We start from the raw sequence: 12,386 nt of genomic DNA on the forward strand, positions 1-12,386 counted from the left end.
TTTATGAACTATTATTTTTGCAGAATGTTTTCCGTTTCCCTTCCTTTGGTTATTCCTTTTAGGTTGTAGGCGATATGGGAGTTTTTCAGCAGTTGAGAAAACCAACAGGACAACGAGAGTAAACAAAGGCTTTATGGTTTTTGTTGTGAACTCGAGAAATAAAAAAGGCTGCAAGTTAGTAGGATTATGTTTTTGCCAACACATGAGAACCTTGTTTCACAGATTGAGATGAAGAGCGCCAACAGCCACACCTTCATTGTGTTAATCATTCAGGGGGTTGCTGATAAGGCTCTAACGCCAATATCAGAGCAAAGGTCGGCACCTTTAAGCTATATGGACATTGTGTCTCTTTGTAGTTAAATGATGTCTCTTTGTAGTCACTTTGTGTCTCCTTGTAGTCACATTGTGTCTCTTTGTAGTTAAATGATGTCTCTTTGTAGTCACTTTGTCTCTTTGTAGTCACTTTGTGTCTCTTTGTAGTCACATTGTGTCTCTTTGTAGTCACTTTGTGTCTCTTTGTTGTCACATTGCGTCTTTGTAGTCACTTTGTGTCTCTTTGTAGTCACTTTGTGTCTCTTTGTAGTCACTTTGTGTCTCTTTGAGTTAATTTAATGTCTCTGAGGTCACTTAGTGTCTCTTTGAGGTCCCTTATTGTCTCTTTGAGGTCATTTAGTGTATCTCTGAGGTCATTTAGTGTCTCCTCCAGTAGTATATTGTGCAGGTTAGACATCTTCTTCAGTATGTCGTTGCCTCTGGAGATGAAGAGCGACGGTCTGACTCCACGACAAGAGTCAAGTTGAATCAGTTTTGAACGTCCACGAACTGACGATGCTTTGCGTTCCAGACGTGACCTTCAGGCGGCCTTGTGCTGCTACGTCGGAGACACCCTCCTCTACATCGACACGGTGAGGGAATTCTGCGAGGGGAGCCAGAAATGGACGCTTCGGAGGAAGACGGAGTTGGAAATGATGACGGACATCAAAGACCGGGCCGGCCGCATCGACTTAACCATCGACCACGTCAGGCAGTCGGAGCGCCGCTTTCAGGCCTTTTTGGAATACGTGGCGAGCAAAGTCACCCAGGGGACCGCAGACCGCCGGGGCGGCGCTGAGGAGGAGCTGGCCGCCGTGCTGGAGGACACTCTGGGGGGTCTGCAGCAGCTCGAGTCCTTTCTGGATGCGCTGGAGAACCTGGCGGTCACCTCGAGTCACGTGTTCGCGTTGGAGAACCGGGTCCTCCGCCTGCCGGAGGGGATCCGACCCGAAGACGTTCAGCTGGCCATCTTTGCGTCGCGGATGATCTGCCCTCGCCTCCTCGGGTTCAAGAGAGACGCGAGCAGCTTCTTCCTTCCCAAACTTCAGAATGTGGAGGTGCTGTGGTACCAGCTGAACGAATACGTGAAGACCACCCAGGACATCTGTGGGACGCTAGAGAAAAGGTACTGAGACTTTACACATTATTACCTTCGCATTGAAAATGCAGAAGGTTATGTTTTGATCGCCGTGTATTTATTTGTATGAGTGCGTGTTTGCGTGTTATTTGCATAACTCAAGAAGTTTTAAACCGAATCGTATGAAATTTGGTGGGATGATTGGTTATTATCCGGGGACCATTCGATTAGATTTTGGGATCGATCGGGTCAAAGGTCAAGGTCGAGGTCATGAAAAGGTCAAAATCTTCTTTGAGTCACATGAAATTTGGTGGGATGATTGGTTATTATCCGGAAACCATTTGATTAGATTTTGGGATCGATTGGGTCAAAGGTCAAGGTCAAGGTCATGAAAAGGACACAATCTTTTTTTTTACCATAGCGCGGTCAATTTTTATCCAATTGACATGCAACTAATGCCAAAATGTTCATAATTCAATGCCCAGTGATATGCGAAGGTATGCGCTCTACCGAGTGCCCGTTGTAGTTATTGTCATGCACATTGTTGGCAAAAATAAAAATAAACCAATTTAAATATTGTGTTCCTGTCCAGCTGCCTCAGTGACTTCTCCATGGAGATGAACGATGAATCTCTGGTGGACCTCGACGTGGATTTGTCTGAAGATGCCGTACAAAAGATGCTTTCTCAAATTAACGAGCTTGATCAAATCAGGTGAGCGTTATCAATGTACGGTCCTCAATATTTTAAAGCGATAACCTTCTGATGTCTTTCTTATGTTTCTCCTTTGCTCTTCATCAGAATGAACCGGAGCTTCCGGACGGTGTTCTTGTTTCGGGGGCCGTGCTCCCACTTCATCGCCGAGTTCCAGGAGCGCCGGCCCGGCATGCTGCGGTCGCTGACCGACCTGGAGGCGAGCGCCGTGCAGCTCGACCGCATGAACACGGGGGCCAAGATCTCCAGCGTGGCGGGCAGCTCGGTGGGCGCGGTCGGGGGCGTGCTCTCCATCGTCGGCTTGGCGTTGATCCCCGTCACCGCCGGAGTGTCTCTGGCTCTGACGTTGACCGGGGTGGGGCTGGGGGTCACCAGCGGGGTCAACGGCGCGGTCACCGCCGCCACGGAGATCGGCGTGAACCGCAAACATCAAAAGAAAACCGGCGAGATCTTCCGGAGCTTCGTGGAGGACGTGCAGCGGCTGCAGGAATGTCTGGAGCAGGTCGCCCGGAGGGACGCCGACGGGCCCGACGCCGGGGTTCAGGGAGTCGGCGCGGTGGTCCTTGGAGTCGGCGGCATCGGGAAACGTGTCGGCGGCATCGGGAAACGTGTCAACATGCTTGTCGATAGCGCCTCGGCTTTAAAGGTGTTGAAAGCAGAAGAGCTGGCCGCCAGTGCGGGCAAAGTGGCGTTGCAGGAAGGGAAAGTGTTGCGCAACGTGCCCAAGGCGATGGCAGATCTCCCCGATATCGGCAAGGCGGCGCTCACGGGGCCCCTCGCCCTCTCCAAATCGGCGAGGGCCGGTTTGATGGCGCTCAACGCCCTCTTCCTCGGCCTGGACGTCTTCTTCATCTGTAAGGACAGCGTCGGTCTGGCCAAAGGCCGCAAAACCGAGCTGTCGCGGTTCATCCGAGCCCGAGCCGCCGTCTGGCGCTCGGAGGTGGAGTCGTGGCAGAAGATCCACGACTCGCTGAGCGAAGGTCTGCCGACGTCGGAGGAGAACGAAGCCGCCCTGGAGACGCCGTTTTATCCGGAGAGGGAAACGGGAAAGGACCTTTCCTTCGATGAAGTGGATGAAGAAGAAGAAGAGGAACAATGAGGAGCGGCCGTGTGACGCAGGAGACGATGATCAGCTCCGTTTCAGACTCACGGCTCCGACATCGTCGACATGAACTCTGAGGAGCTCTTTGTGGTTCTCCAGCCAGCACGTCACCTCACAGGGGCAACACCACTGGAACCAGAATTCATATTTATGTCTCCAGGTGCAATCACTGTCAAATGAAATTAGAGCCTCAAACCATTATGCTGTGGTGACACGTAATGTTAACATAATTCACCTTTAGGAATGGTGTTGCCACACGGACAGTTAAGTTGTGACACAGGGGTTGATGCATGTGAGACCTGCAAACTCGTTATGCTAAGCAGTTGTGTGGGTAAGGTTCTCTTCCTTGATGGATATTAAAGCTTGGAATTCGATCCTGAATACTCCGCCTCCGACTCCATATCTCCGGCACTACAATGCAGATTACATTCTGTAATCTAGCCGATATGGGAGTTTTTCAGCAGTTGAGTAAACCAACAGGACAACGAGAGTAAACAAAGGCTTTATGGTTTTTGTTGTGAACTCGAGAAATAAAAAAGGCTGCAAATTAGTAGGATTATGTTTTTGCCAACACATGAGAACCTTGTTTCACAGATTGAGATGAAGAGCGCCAACAGCCACACCTTCATTGTGTTAATCATTCAGGGGGTTGCTGATAAGGCTCTAACGCCAATATCAGAGCAAAGGTCGACACCTTTAAGCTATATGCACATTGTGTCTCTTTGTAGTCACATTGTGTCTCTTTGTAGTCACATTGCGTCTCTTTGTAGTCACATTGCGTCTCTTTGTAGTCACTTTGCGTCTCTTTGTAGTCACATTGCGTCTCTTTGTAGTCACATTGTCTCTTTGTAGTCACATTGTGTCTCTTTGTAGTCACATTGCGTCTCTTTGTAGTCACTTTGTGTCTCTTTGTAGTCACTTTGTGTCTCTTTGTAGTCACATTGTGTCTCTGTAGTCACATTGTGTCTCTTTGTAGTCACTTTGTGTCTCTTTGTAGTCACATTGCGTCTCTTTGTAGTCACATTGCGTCTCTTTGTAGTCACATTGTGTCTCTTTGTAGTCACATTGTGTCTCTTTGTAGTCACATTGTGTCTCTTTGTAGTCACTTTGTGTCTCCTTGTAGTCACATTGTGTCTCTTTGTAGTCACATTGTGTCTCCTTGTAGTCACATTGTGTCTCTTTGTAGTCACATTGTGTCTCTTTGTAGTCACTTGTGTCTCCTTGTAGTCACATTGTGTCTCTTTGTAGTCACATTGTGTCTCTTTGTAGTCACATTGTGTCTCTTTGTAATCACATTGTGTCTCTTTGTAGTCACTTTGTGTCTCTTTGTAGTCACATTGCATCTCTTTGTAGTCACATTGCGTCTCTTTGTAGTCACATTGTGTCTCTTTGTAGTCACATTGTGTCTTTTTGTCATCACATTGTGTCTCTTTGTCATCACTTTGTGTCTCCTTGTAGTCACATTGTGTCTCTTTGTAGTCACATTGTGTCTCTTTGTAGTCACATTGTGTCTCTTTGTAGTCACATTGTGTCTCTTTGTAATCACATTGTGTCTCTTTGTAGTCACTTTGTGTCTCTTTGTAGTCACATTGTGTCTCTTTGTAGTCACATTGTGTCTCTTTGTAGTCACATTGTGTCTCTTTGTCATCACATTGTGTCTCTTTGTAGTCACATTGTGTCTCTTTGTAGTCACATTGTGTCTCTTTGTCATCACATTGTGTCTCTTTGTAGTCACTTTGTGTCTTTGTAGTCACATTGTGTCACTTTGTGTTTATTTGTAGTCACGTTGTATCTCTTTGTAGTCACATTGTCCATTTGTAGTCACTTTGTGTCTATTTGTAGTCATGTATCTATTTGTAGTCACTTTGCATCTATTTGTAGTCACATTGTCTATTTGTAGTCATGTATCTATTTGTAGTCACTTTGTGTCTATCTGGAGTCACATTGTCTCTTTGTAGTCACTTTGTAGTCGTCCGATGTTTCTTTGTGGTCATTTTGAGTCTTCCTGTTCGTCGCGTATCTTTTTGATTAAAGTGTTGTCGGTAAAGACCAGTAAGACCCCCCCCCCCCCTCACTGAGATGGGCCTATGTGTTACAGAGAGAAGCTGCAGAAGGCCTTGCACCAGTACATCAAAGACACCTTCAGACACATTGACACCGTGAGAGGATTCTGTGAGGGTCTCTCCAAATGGACGGCTGCGAGGAAGACCGAGTGGACAAAGATGACAAAGATGACAAGACAACAACAAAACCAGATTTCTGTGCTGAAGGAAACTCTGCAAGGTTTAAAGAAGGGTGGCTCCTTTCAGGATGCGGTGGAGAATCTGACAAAAGACAGAGCTCAACAAAAACTCGAGCTGGAGCTGGCCGCCATGCTGGAGGGCACTCTGGGGGGTCTGCAGCAGCTCGAGTCCTTTCTGGATGCGCTGGAGAACCTGGCGGTCACCTCGAGTCACATGTTCGCGCCAGAGAACCGGGTCCTCCGCCTGCCGGAGGGGATCCGACCCGAAGACGTTCAGCTGGCCATCTTTGCGTCGCGGATGATCTGCCCTCGCCTCCTCGGGTTCAAGAGAGACGCGAGCAGCTTCTTCCTTCCCAAACTTCAGAATGTGGAGGTGCTGTGGTACCAGCTGAACGAATACGTGAAGACCACCCAGGACATCTGTGGGACGCTAGAGAAAAGGTACTGAGACATTTTGTTCTCATCATTTCACTGAACTAGGATGCAACATGTCGTAGAGTCCTCTGTCTTTCACAGCTTCTTCGGCGACTCTTCCCTGAAGACGGACGGCAGAACCCTGGTGGACCTCCGTGTGGCTTTGTCAAAAGATACAGAAGAAGAAGTCCAAAGGATGCTTTGTCACATCGATCAGCTCACAGAAATCCGGTAAGCGTCTCCCGTGTGTTGGTGGTATTCAAGTTTTCATGTTATAAGTTACCCTCGTCCAGGACACCGTTTCGCTGAATGTAGCGTGAGGACACCCTCTCTCCTCTCCACCAGGATGGACCAGCACTTCCGCATGGTGTTCTTGTTCCAGCGCGTCTCGTGTTCTGACTTCATCCGTGAGTTCGGCAGGCGTGGGCCCGGGATGCGGCAGACTCTAAAAGACGTGGAGCAGAGCGCCGTGACGCTCGACCGGATGAACAAGGGGGCGAAGATCTCCAGTGTGGTGGGCAGCTCCGTGGGGTTGACTGGAGGTGTGCTCTCCATCGCCGGCTTGGCATTAATTCCTTTCACAGCCGGACTTTCTCTGGGTTTAATGATGGGTGGGACGGCGCTTGGAATTACCAGTGGAGCCACCAGCGTGACCACCACAATCACTGAGATCGTGGTAAACCGTACGTCTCTAAGTAAAGCCAATGAGTCTTTCCAGAGCTTCATGAAGGCTGTGCAGAGCATCCAGGATTGTCTGGAGGTGGCGTCCACTCAACCAGCTGTGAACATCCAATGGAAGCCGGATTATTTGACTCTGCTACCTCGGCTGAAGACTGTTGCATCAGTTGGATTTAAAACTGCATCACTTCTTACCGATATCTCTGATATTGCACCAGTGCGTAGAGCAAACGCCTTACGTAACATCTCCAGGGCGACGTTAGAAGCACAAGATGTCGGACAGACGGCGGTCAAGGGGTCCCTTGCCCTCTCCAAGACAGCCATACAAAAGGCCATCGGATTGAACGTCTTCTTCATCGGCATGGATGTCATCGGCATCTGTAAGAACAGCTTCAGTCTGGCCAACGGCAGCGAGACCGAAGAGTCCCAGTTCATCAGAGCCAGAGCCGCACTGTGGGGCTCACAGGTGAAGTCGTGGCAGAAGATCCACGACTTCCTGGACAAAGGTCTGCCGACGTCGGAGGAGAACAAAGCCGCCCTGGAGATGTCATTTTATCCATGAAGAGATCAAGAACAGATGGACGATTTTTTTGATTTGTGATGACGAGCCTCGTCTCAATTCATAACGTCAACCAGTAATACGTTTTATTAAGAATATCTTTAAGAGAGAAATGCCACTTTATTCCATTTCCAATGATTCAATGCATGTTTTTTGCCATATAAGTAATAAATACAACACATTAAGATGCCTTTTCTGCTTCAGCCAATCAAGATGTTGACTTCACGCAACATGAGAAGATGTGTCGGTTGAGGCTCCTGCGTTGTCGCAACGCTTTGATTCCCTGTAGAATAAGTTTCTCACTTGAGGAGTTTGACTTAATACAATATGTATACGAAGGGAGTTTGAGAAATCACTTTGTCTTGTAAAAAACTAAGATTTTAATAAAGATATTTCTTTCACCTCTATCATGTGGTCTCATTAGTTTAGGAAGAAAGGAAGATTTTCCATTTCATACCAAAAAAAGGATATTGTCATAAGTTCCATTGCCAAAAGACAAAAGAAAGCGAATCCACTGATGCGAACAAGCCTTTTAGAACCTTTAAAACCACCGTTTCCTGAAAAGTCAGATGTCTAAATAATGAGTAATAAAAACGACTTCTCCCTTAGTTGGGAGGCGTTAGTTCTGACATGATAGATATAAGGATGTACTGCAAAGCGCCACCTGCTTGTCAATTCTAACGTAGTGCCCGGTCCATAGACGTTATTCACTTGACAAATCAGTAAAGCTCAACTGCGTGATAAAATTGGCACACAAAAAAAAAAAAATTATAACACCAATATCATTTCACTATAGAAATATTAAGCACCTTTAAGGCATGTATATCACAAAACAGGCAGAAGAGATATTTAATTGCTAAAAAAAAAAGTTACGATGGTGCCCGATGGACGAAGGACCCGCGGCCACCTGCACACCTTCCATGAAAACAAACTAGTTTAAATTGACAAGATGTCACATGACCCCACGTGACAGCTAATACAGAAATGAAATTGCGAAGATAAAATCTTTGAGTTTTTTTTTTATTAAACAACTTTGCAGAACGGTGGAGTCGACAAAGCAGAGACGGGAGGATCCATGATGAGGTCCTTCGAGTGGTCCCTGTGAGAACAGAAAAGGAAAAAATCAGGTTCATGCTAAAAAAATATTGCGGTGCATGTTTATGGCTAAAAATAATCCCATTGTTCCCAAAGAGTGAACAGGGAGCGGGCACAAAGCGCTGCTCCCCTGCCTCGATGGGGCACACTATGGCACTAGAATGGAACCCATTGTCCACACTGAAGACTGAACCAGGTAACTTATAGTGCGGAGACATAACATTGAAGTATTTGAAGGTTTGTGATTCATTCTACACATCAATGTCGAATTCAGCATTTCAAAAATGATGTTACAGGTCTTTCAAGAGATGTTCTGCACATGGAGGCTCGAGTAAGTCTTACCATGACGGCGAAGATTTATGCGCTTTCGTCCTTCTCGAGTGGTCCCTGTGAGAAGAGAAATCACCAAATCAGTGTCTATGCTAAAAACATTACGGTCTAGATTTATAGTTTTAAAGCAGTTTCAATTGTTCCCAACGAGTGAACAGGGAGCGGGCAGAACGCGCTGCTCCCCTGCCTCGATGGGGCACACTATGGCACTAGAATGGAACCCATTGTCCACACTGAAGACTGAACCAGGTAACTTATAGTGCGGAGACATAACATTGAAGTATTTGAAGGTTTGTGATTCATTCTACACATCAATGTCGAATTCAGCATTTCAAAAATGATGTTACAGGTCTTTCAAGAGATGTTCTGCACATGGAGGCTCGAGTAAGTCTTACCATGACGGTGAAGATTTATGCGCTTTCGTCCTTCTCGAGTGGTCCCTGTGAGAAGAGAAATCACCAAATCAGTTTCTATGCTAAAAACATTACGGTCTAGATTTATAGTTTTAAAGCAGTTTCCATTGTTCCCAAAGAGTGAACAGGGAGCGGGCACAAAGCGCTGCTCCCCTGCCTCGATGGGGCACACTATGGCACTAGAATGGAACCCATTGTCCACTGAAGACTGAACCAGGTTACGTATAGTGCGGAGACAAACATTCAATTTATTGCAAGGTTTGTGATTTATTCTTCGGGTTGAAAATAATAATTTCAGGCATTTCGAAAGAGAGGTTCTGCACAGTCTTTAGTCTTACCATGAATCTGAGGAATTATGCAGTATCCTCCTTGACCACACGGTCCTTCTTGAGTGGTCCCTGTGAGAAGAGAACATGCGATCAAAAATATTGCGCATATATATAAATATATTTATGGCTAATAATAATCCCATTGTTCCCAAAGAGTGAACAGGGAGCGGGCACAAAGCGCTGCTCCCCTGCCTCGATGGGGCACACTATGGCACTAAAATGGAACCCATTGTCCACTGAAGACTGAACCAGGTTACGTATAGTGCGGAGACAGAAGACATGACGGAGTTTCGCAAGGTTTCTGATGTGGTGAACATTAATCTTTTATGTAGCATGTCTCTACAATAAGACAAACTTCTTAGAAGCGACTGGGAAAATAGATGTAATGCCCGGGGAGGCGCGAGCAGGTCTTACCATGAACGCCTTCTTCTCCTCGAAGGTCTGGAAGCGTCCGTGACCGAACTTGGAGGTGGTGTCGATGAACTTGAGGTCGATCTTCTCAGTCGCACGACGATTGGCCTGCACCAGCAGAGACTGGAAGAGAGAAGGAAAATGAGTTGAACGCGAGTCGTCAGAGAGACTATATGATGGAGGTCCTTGTGGTATACTTCAGGCGCAGTATAATAAAGACACTACGATGTGTGCTCACCTTGCGCAGAGTCAGCACCCTCTTCTTGGTCCCCACAACGCATCCCTTCACCATGACGAAGTCATTGGTCACATCTCCATAGTGGACAAAGCCGCCCTGTAATTACAACAAAAAGGTATGACAGTTAGTTTCCTTCCAGGAGAGATTGCGTCACCTGAATCCGGGCTGCAGCCCACTCACCAGGGGGTTGATGCTCTTGTTGGACAGGTCGTACTCGGTGGAGGCGTTGTTCTTCACCAGCTTCCCGTCCTTGGTGTGGTAGCCCTGACCGATCTTGTAGATCTTCTTGTTGATCTCTGTACGATGGTGGTAGCCCTTCTGGCCGGCGCGGGCCACGGAGAAGGCCACGCGGGCCGGATGCCAGGCGCCGATGCAGGCCACCTTACGCAGACCACGGTGGGTCTTGCGGGGGAGCTTCTTGGTGTGCCAACGGCTGGTCACGCCCTTGTACCCGTGGCCCTTGGTGATGCCGATGACGTCGATCATCTCGTCCTGGCTGAACACGCTGTTGATGGACACGGCCTGCTCCAGCTTCTCGCGGGCCCAGTCGACCTTGTCGGAGGCGGTGCCGCCGTTCAGCTGCACCTCCATCAGGTGAGACTTCTTCTGCCTCACGGGCAGCAGACGCATCTGCAGAGACAACAGAATGTCAGAAAACAGTGAAAATAAACTGTGCGGTGACACGATTATCTGTGGTCTCAGAAGGAAGGCAGCTGGAAAGGTATCCTCACATATTTATAGGGCGCCATGCCTGACGCAAGATCCGTGGTCTCATCACCGACAACTAAAGACATTACCCGCAATCTAATGACTTCACCAACCTGTGTGTGGGCGATGACGCGGATGACCTCGCAGTACTTCTTCATGGCATTGAAGTCCTTGTCCAGCTGCTTCTTGCCTTCATCATCCTGCCATTTCTTGCAGTACTTGGTGAAAGCCTTCTTCTTGGACTTGTACCTGTGAGCATGTGGCATACACAGAGGTTGCACTGGTCCTTCATAACCCCAGAAGGGGCCAGCGGAAGAACCCAGTGCGTAGCTGGTTGCTTTTCGGCTCATGGCGCAGCTTCTAAGAAGCACTTTCCACTGGCCAGAGGAGCCCGGAGCTCATCAGGGCACGTGGCGCCTGAGCGGAGCTGCCACAGGGGCCACCGTCGTGTTAGACTCGCTCAGTGACAACAGATATTTAACATGTTCGGCCGGGCGACTAACACCCGCTTCAAATATTTGAACGTGTCCTGCGTCGCGTCTCACCAGTTCTTGTAGAAGCGACGTTTGCACTCGTCACTGATGTGCTCGGCGAAGATGGTCTTAAAGGACCGGAGGCCGCGGGGCGTGTTGACGTAAGCCACGACGCCAACCACGATCATGGGGGGAGTCTCCACGATGGTGACGGCCTCAACCACTTCTTTCTTGTTGATCTCTGCAGAACAAATAAAACGGTTACGTTTTATAAAGGTAAAAGATGGCGACTGTTCATTCGTCGGTATAAACTGCGCTCAGTGCTCGACATTCATCAGGGGGTTTTAAACCCATTATGTCCGCCCGTCGAGAGACTCATCATAGGCACAACTCTACATGTAAATAACTAAAAGCGCAATATCCTAAACGTGCAAGATGAATATTTCAGTGCATAATAATTGCCTCTACTCACTTGAGCCGGGTCTGTCGACCTCGCGCACGATGTGGGTCATGCCGGCCTTGTAGCCCAGGAAGCAGGTCATGTGCACGGGCTTGCTGGGGTCGTCCTTGGGGAAGCTCTTGGCCTTACCCCGGTGACGACGACTCCTCTTGCGGGGCAAGAAGCCCAGCGAGCCGTGACGCGGAGCGGAAAACTTTCGGTGAGACTGGAGAGAAAGAAACACGTGACGTTAGCTCGAGAGCTAAACCACGATGCGGATCCGCCTCACCTGACTGCATCTACGTGCACGTCAGGTAAACAATCATGAATATATAAAGAGAGCTAACCCTTTTATATGTAAAGTCTATTTCAAGGAAGCCCTGGTTCCCCACGCTCTCGACATGGTTAGCATTAGCTCACATATATTCGTGAATGTTGAGCTATCACTCATGACGTGGTTTAAGCTTGTTATAGGAAGCAATAAATCAATTGAAACAGATAAATATACAATGCTAGTCTCAAGAGTACATTTATTTTGGAAGTTACAAAATGCGGCCTGTTTCAGGCTGCCATTTTGGTTCGTGTTGCCAGTAGGAAAGTTTAAGTCACCACTACTGAAGTATCAGAGTGAAATAACATAAATATATATCTAAGTTAACACTAACAATGTTCTATACGAGTAAACGAGTGGATATGATAAGTAAATAGTAAAGGATGTGTGAGATACGCGATGGATGGTAGGTAGATGCGACTCACCATTTCGCCTCGAATCCGATTCAAAGAGATCTACTGAAGGGAAGACGTTGCTTTATATACGCAGCAGATATCGCGAGATTCGGCGAGACTCTCCGCT

The 12,386-nt window shown here is 47.7% G+C and overlaps 3 protein-coding genes and 1 non-coding gene across 7 annotated transcripts; 2 read left to right on the plus strand and 2 right to left on the minus strand.

The window, feature by feature from the left end:
* The first annotated feature begins 228 nt into the window (after window positions 1-228).
* On the plus strand, window positions 229-3,201 carry apol (apolipoprotein L). The gene is made up of 4 exons (XM_056406840.1): window positions 229-314; window positions 806-1,438; window positions 1,983-2,102; window positions 2,190-3,201. The coding sequence occupies exons 1-4, from the start codon at window positions 229-231 to the stop codon at window positions 3,199-3,201; spliced, it is 1,851 nt and encodes a 616-aa protein (XP_056262815.1).
* Window positions 3,202-3,297: 96 nt separating this feature from the next.
* LOC130188754 (uncharacterized) lies at window positions 3,298-7,504 on the plus strand. Of its 2 annotated transcripts, XM_056407228.1 has the most exons (4): window positions 3,298-3,364; window positions 5,303-5,887; window positions 5,963-6,091; window positions 6,206-7,504. In XM_056407228.1, exons 2-4 carry the CDS (start codon window positions 5,427-5,429, stop codon window positions 7,098-7,100), a joined length of 1,485 nt encoding a protein of 494 aa, XP_056263203.1. In that variant the 5' UTR covers window positions 3,298-3,364; window positions 5,303-5,426; the 3' UTR covers window positions 7,101-7,504. The 2 variants fall into 2 exon arrangements, with proteins under 2 accessions (XP_056263203.1, XP_056263202.1); XM_056407227.1 differs by lacking the exon at window positions 3,298-3,364 and having other exon boundaries at window positions 4,664-5,887.
* A 594-nt stretch (window positions 7,505-8,098) lies between these two features.
* Window positions 8,099-11,735, minus strand: rpl3 (ribosomal protein L3). Of its 3 annotated transcripts, none has more exons than XM_056407230.1 (9): window positions 11,567-11,735; window positions 11,167-11,335; window positions 10,735-10,870; window positions 10,094-10,543; window positions 9,914-10,009; window positions 9,679-9,798; window positions 9,274-9,333; window positions 8,535-8,579; window positions 8,099-8,196 (listed from the first exon to the last, which is right to left on the minus strand). In XM_056407230.1, exons 1-7 carry the CDS (start codon window positions 11,634-11,636, stop codon window positions 9,289-9,291), a joined length of 1,086 nt encoding a protein of 361 aa, XP_056263205.1. In that variant the 5' UTR covers window positions 11,637-11,735; the 3' UTR covers window positions 8,099-8,196; window positions 8,535-8,579; window positions 9,274-9,288. The 3 variants fall into 3 exon arrangements, with proteins under 3 accessions (XP_056263205.1, XP_056263204.1, XP_056263206.1); XM_056407229.1 differs by lacking the exon at window positions 8,535-8,579 and adding an exon at window positions 8,918-8,962; XM_056407231.1 differs by lacking the exon at window positions 11,567-11,735 and adding an exon at window positions 8,918-8,962 and having other exon boundaries at window positions 10,735-11,048; window positions 11,167-11,257.
* LOC130189414 (small nucleolar RNA U83B) lies at window positions 10,605-10,699 on the minus strand. Its single transcript, XR_008830794.1, has one exon. It is a non-coding gene; the product is annotated as a small nucleolar RNA U83B (small nucleolar RNA).
* Window positions 11,736-12,386: the final 651 nt, after the last annotated feature.

The sequence above is a fragment of the Pseudoliparis swirei genome, chromosome 23 (genome assembly GCF_029220125.1).
Source record: "Pseudoliparis swirei isolate HS2019 ecotype Mariana Trench chromosome 23, NWPU_hadal_v1, whole genome shotgun sequence".
NCBI classification, from domain to species: Eukaryota; Metazoa; Chordata; class Actinopteri; order Perciformes; family Liparidae; genus Pseudoliparis; species Pseudoliparis swirei.

Excerpts from the sequence above, each read along its gene's own strand:
- apol (XM_056406840.1), top strand. The coding sequence starts at position 229 with ATGAAGAGCGCCAACAGCCACACCTTCATTGTGTTAATCATTCAGGGG. Across the intron at positions 1,439-1,982 it reads TGTGGGACGCTAGAGAAAAG|CTGCCTCAGTGACTTCTCCA; the intron begins GTACTGAGACTT and ends GTTCCTGTCCAG. Across the intron at positions 2,103-2,189 it reads AACGAGCTTGATCAAATCAG|AATGAACCGGAGCTTCCGGA; the intron begins GTGAGCGTTATC and ends GCTCTTCATCAG.
- LOC130188754 (XM_056407227.1), top strand. The coding sequence starts at position 5,292 with ATGTGTTACAGAGAGAAGCTGCAGAAGGCCTTGCACCAGTACATCAAA. Across the intron at positions 5,888-5,962 it reads TGTGGGACGCTAGAGAAAAG|CTTCTTCGGCGACTCTTCCC; the intron begins GTACTGAGACAT and ends TGTCTTTCACAG. Across the intron at positions 6,092-6,205 it reads GATCAGCTCACAGAAATCCG|GATGGACCAGCACTTCCGCA; the intron begins GTAAGCGTCTCC and ends CCTCTCCACCAG.
- rpl3 (XM_056407230.1), bottom strand. The coding sequence starts at position 11,636 with ATGACCTGCTTCCTGGGCTACAAGGCCGGCATGACCCACATCGTGCGC. Across the intron at positions 11,336-11,566 it reads GGTCGACAGACCCGGCTCAA|AGATCAACAAGAAAGAAGTG; the intron begins GTGAGTAGAGGC and ends TTTGTTCTGCAG. Across the intron at positions 10,010-10,093 it reads ACAAGAGCATCAACCCCCTG|GGCGGCTTTGTCCACTATGG; the intron begins GTGAGTGGGCTG and ends TTGTAATTACAG.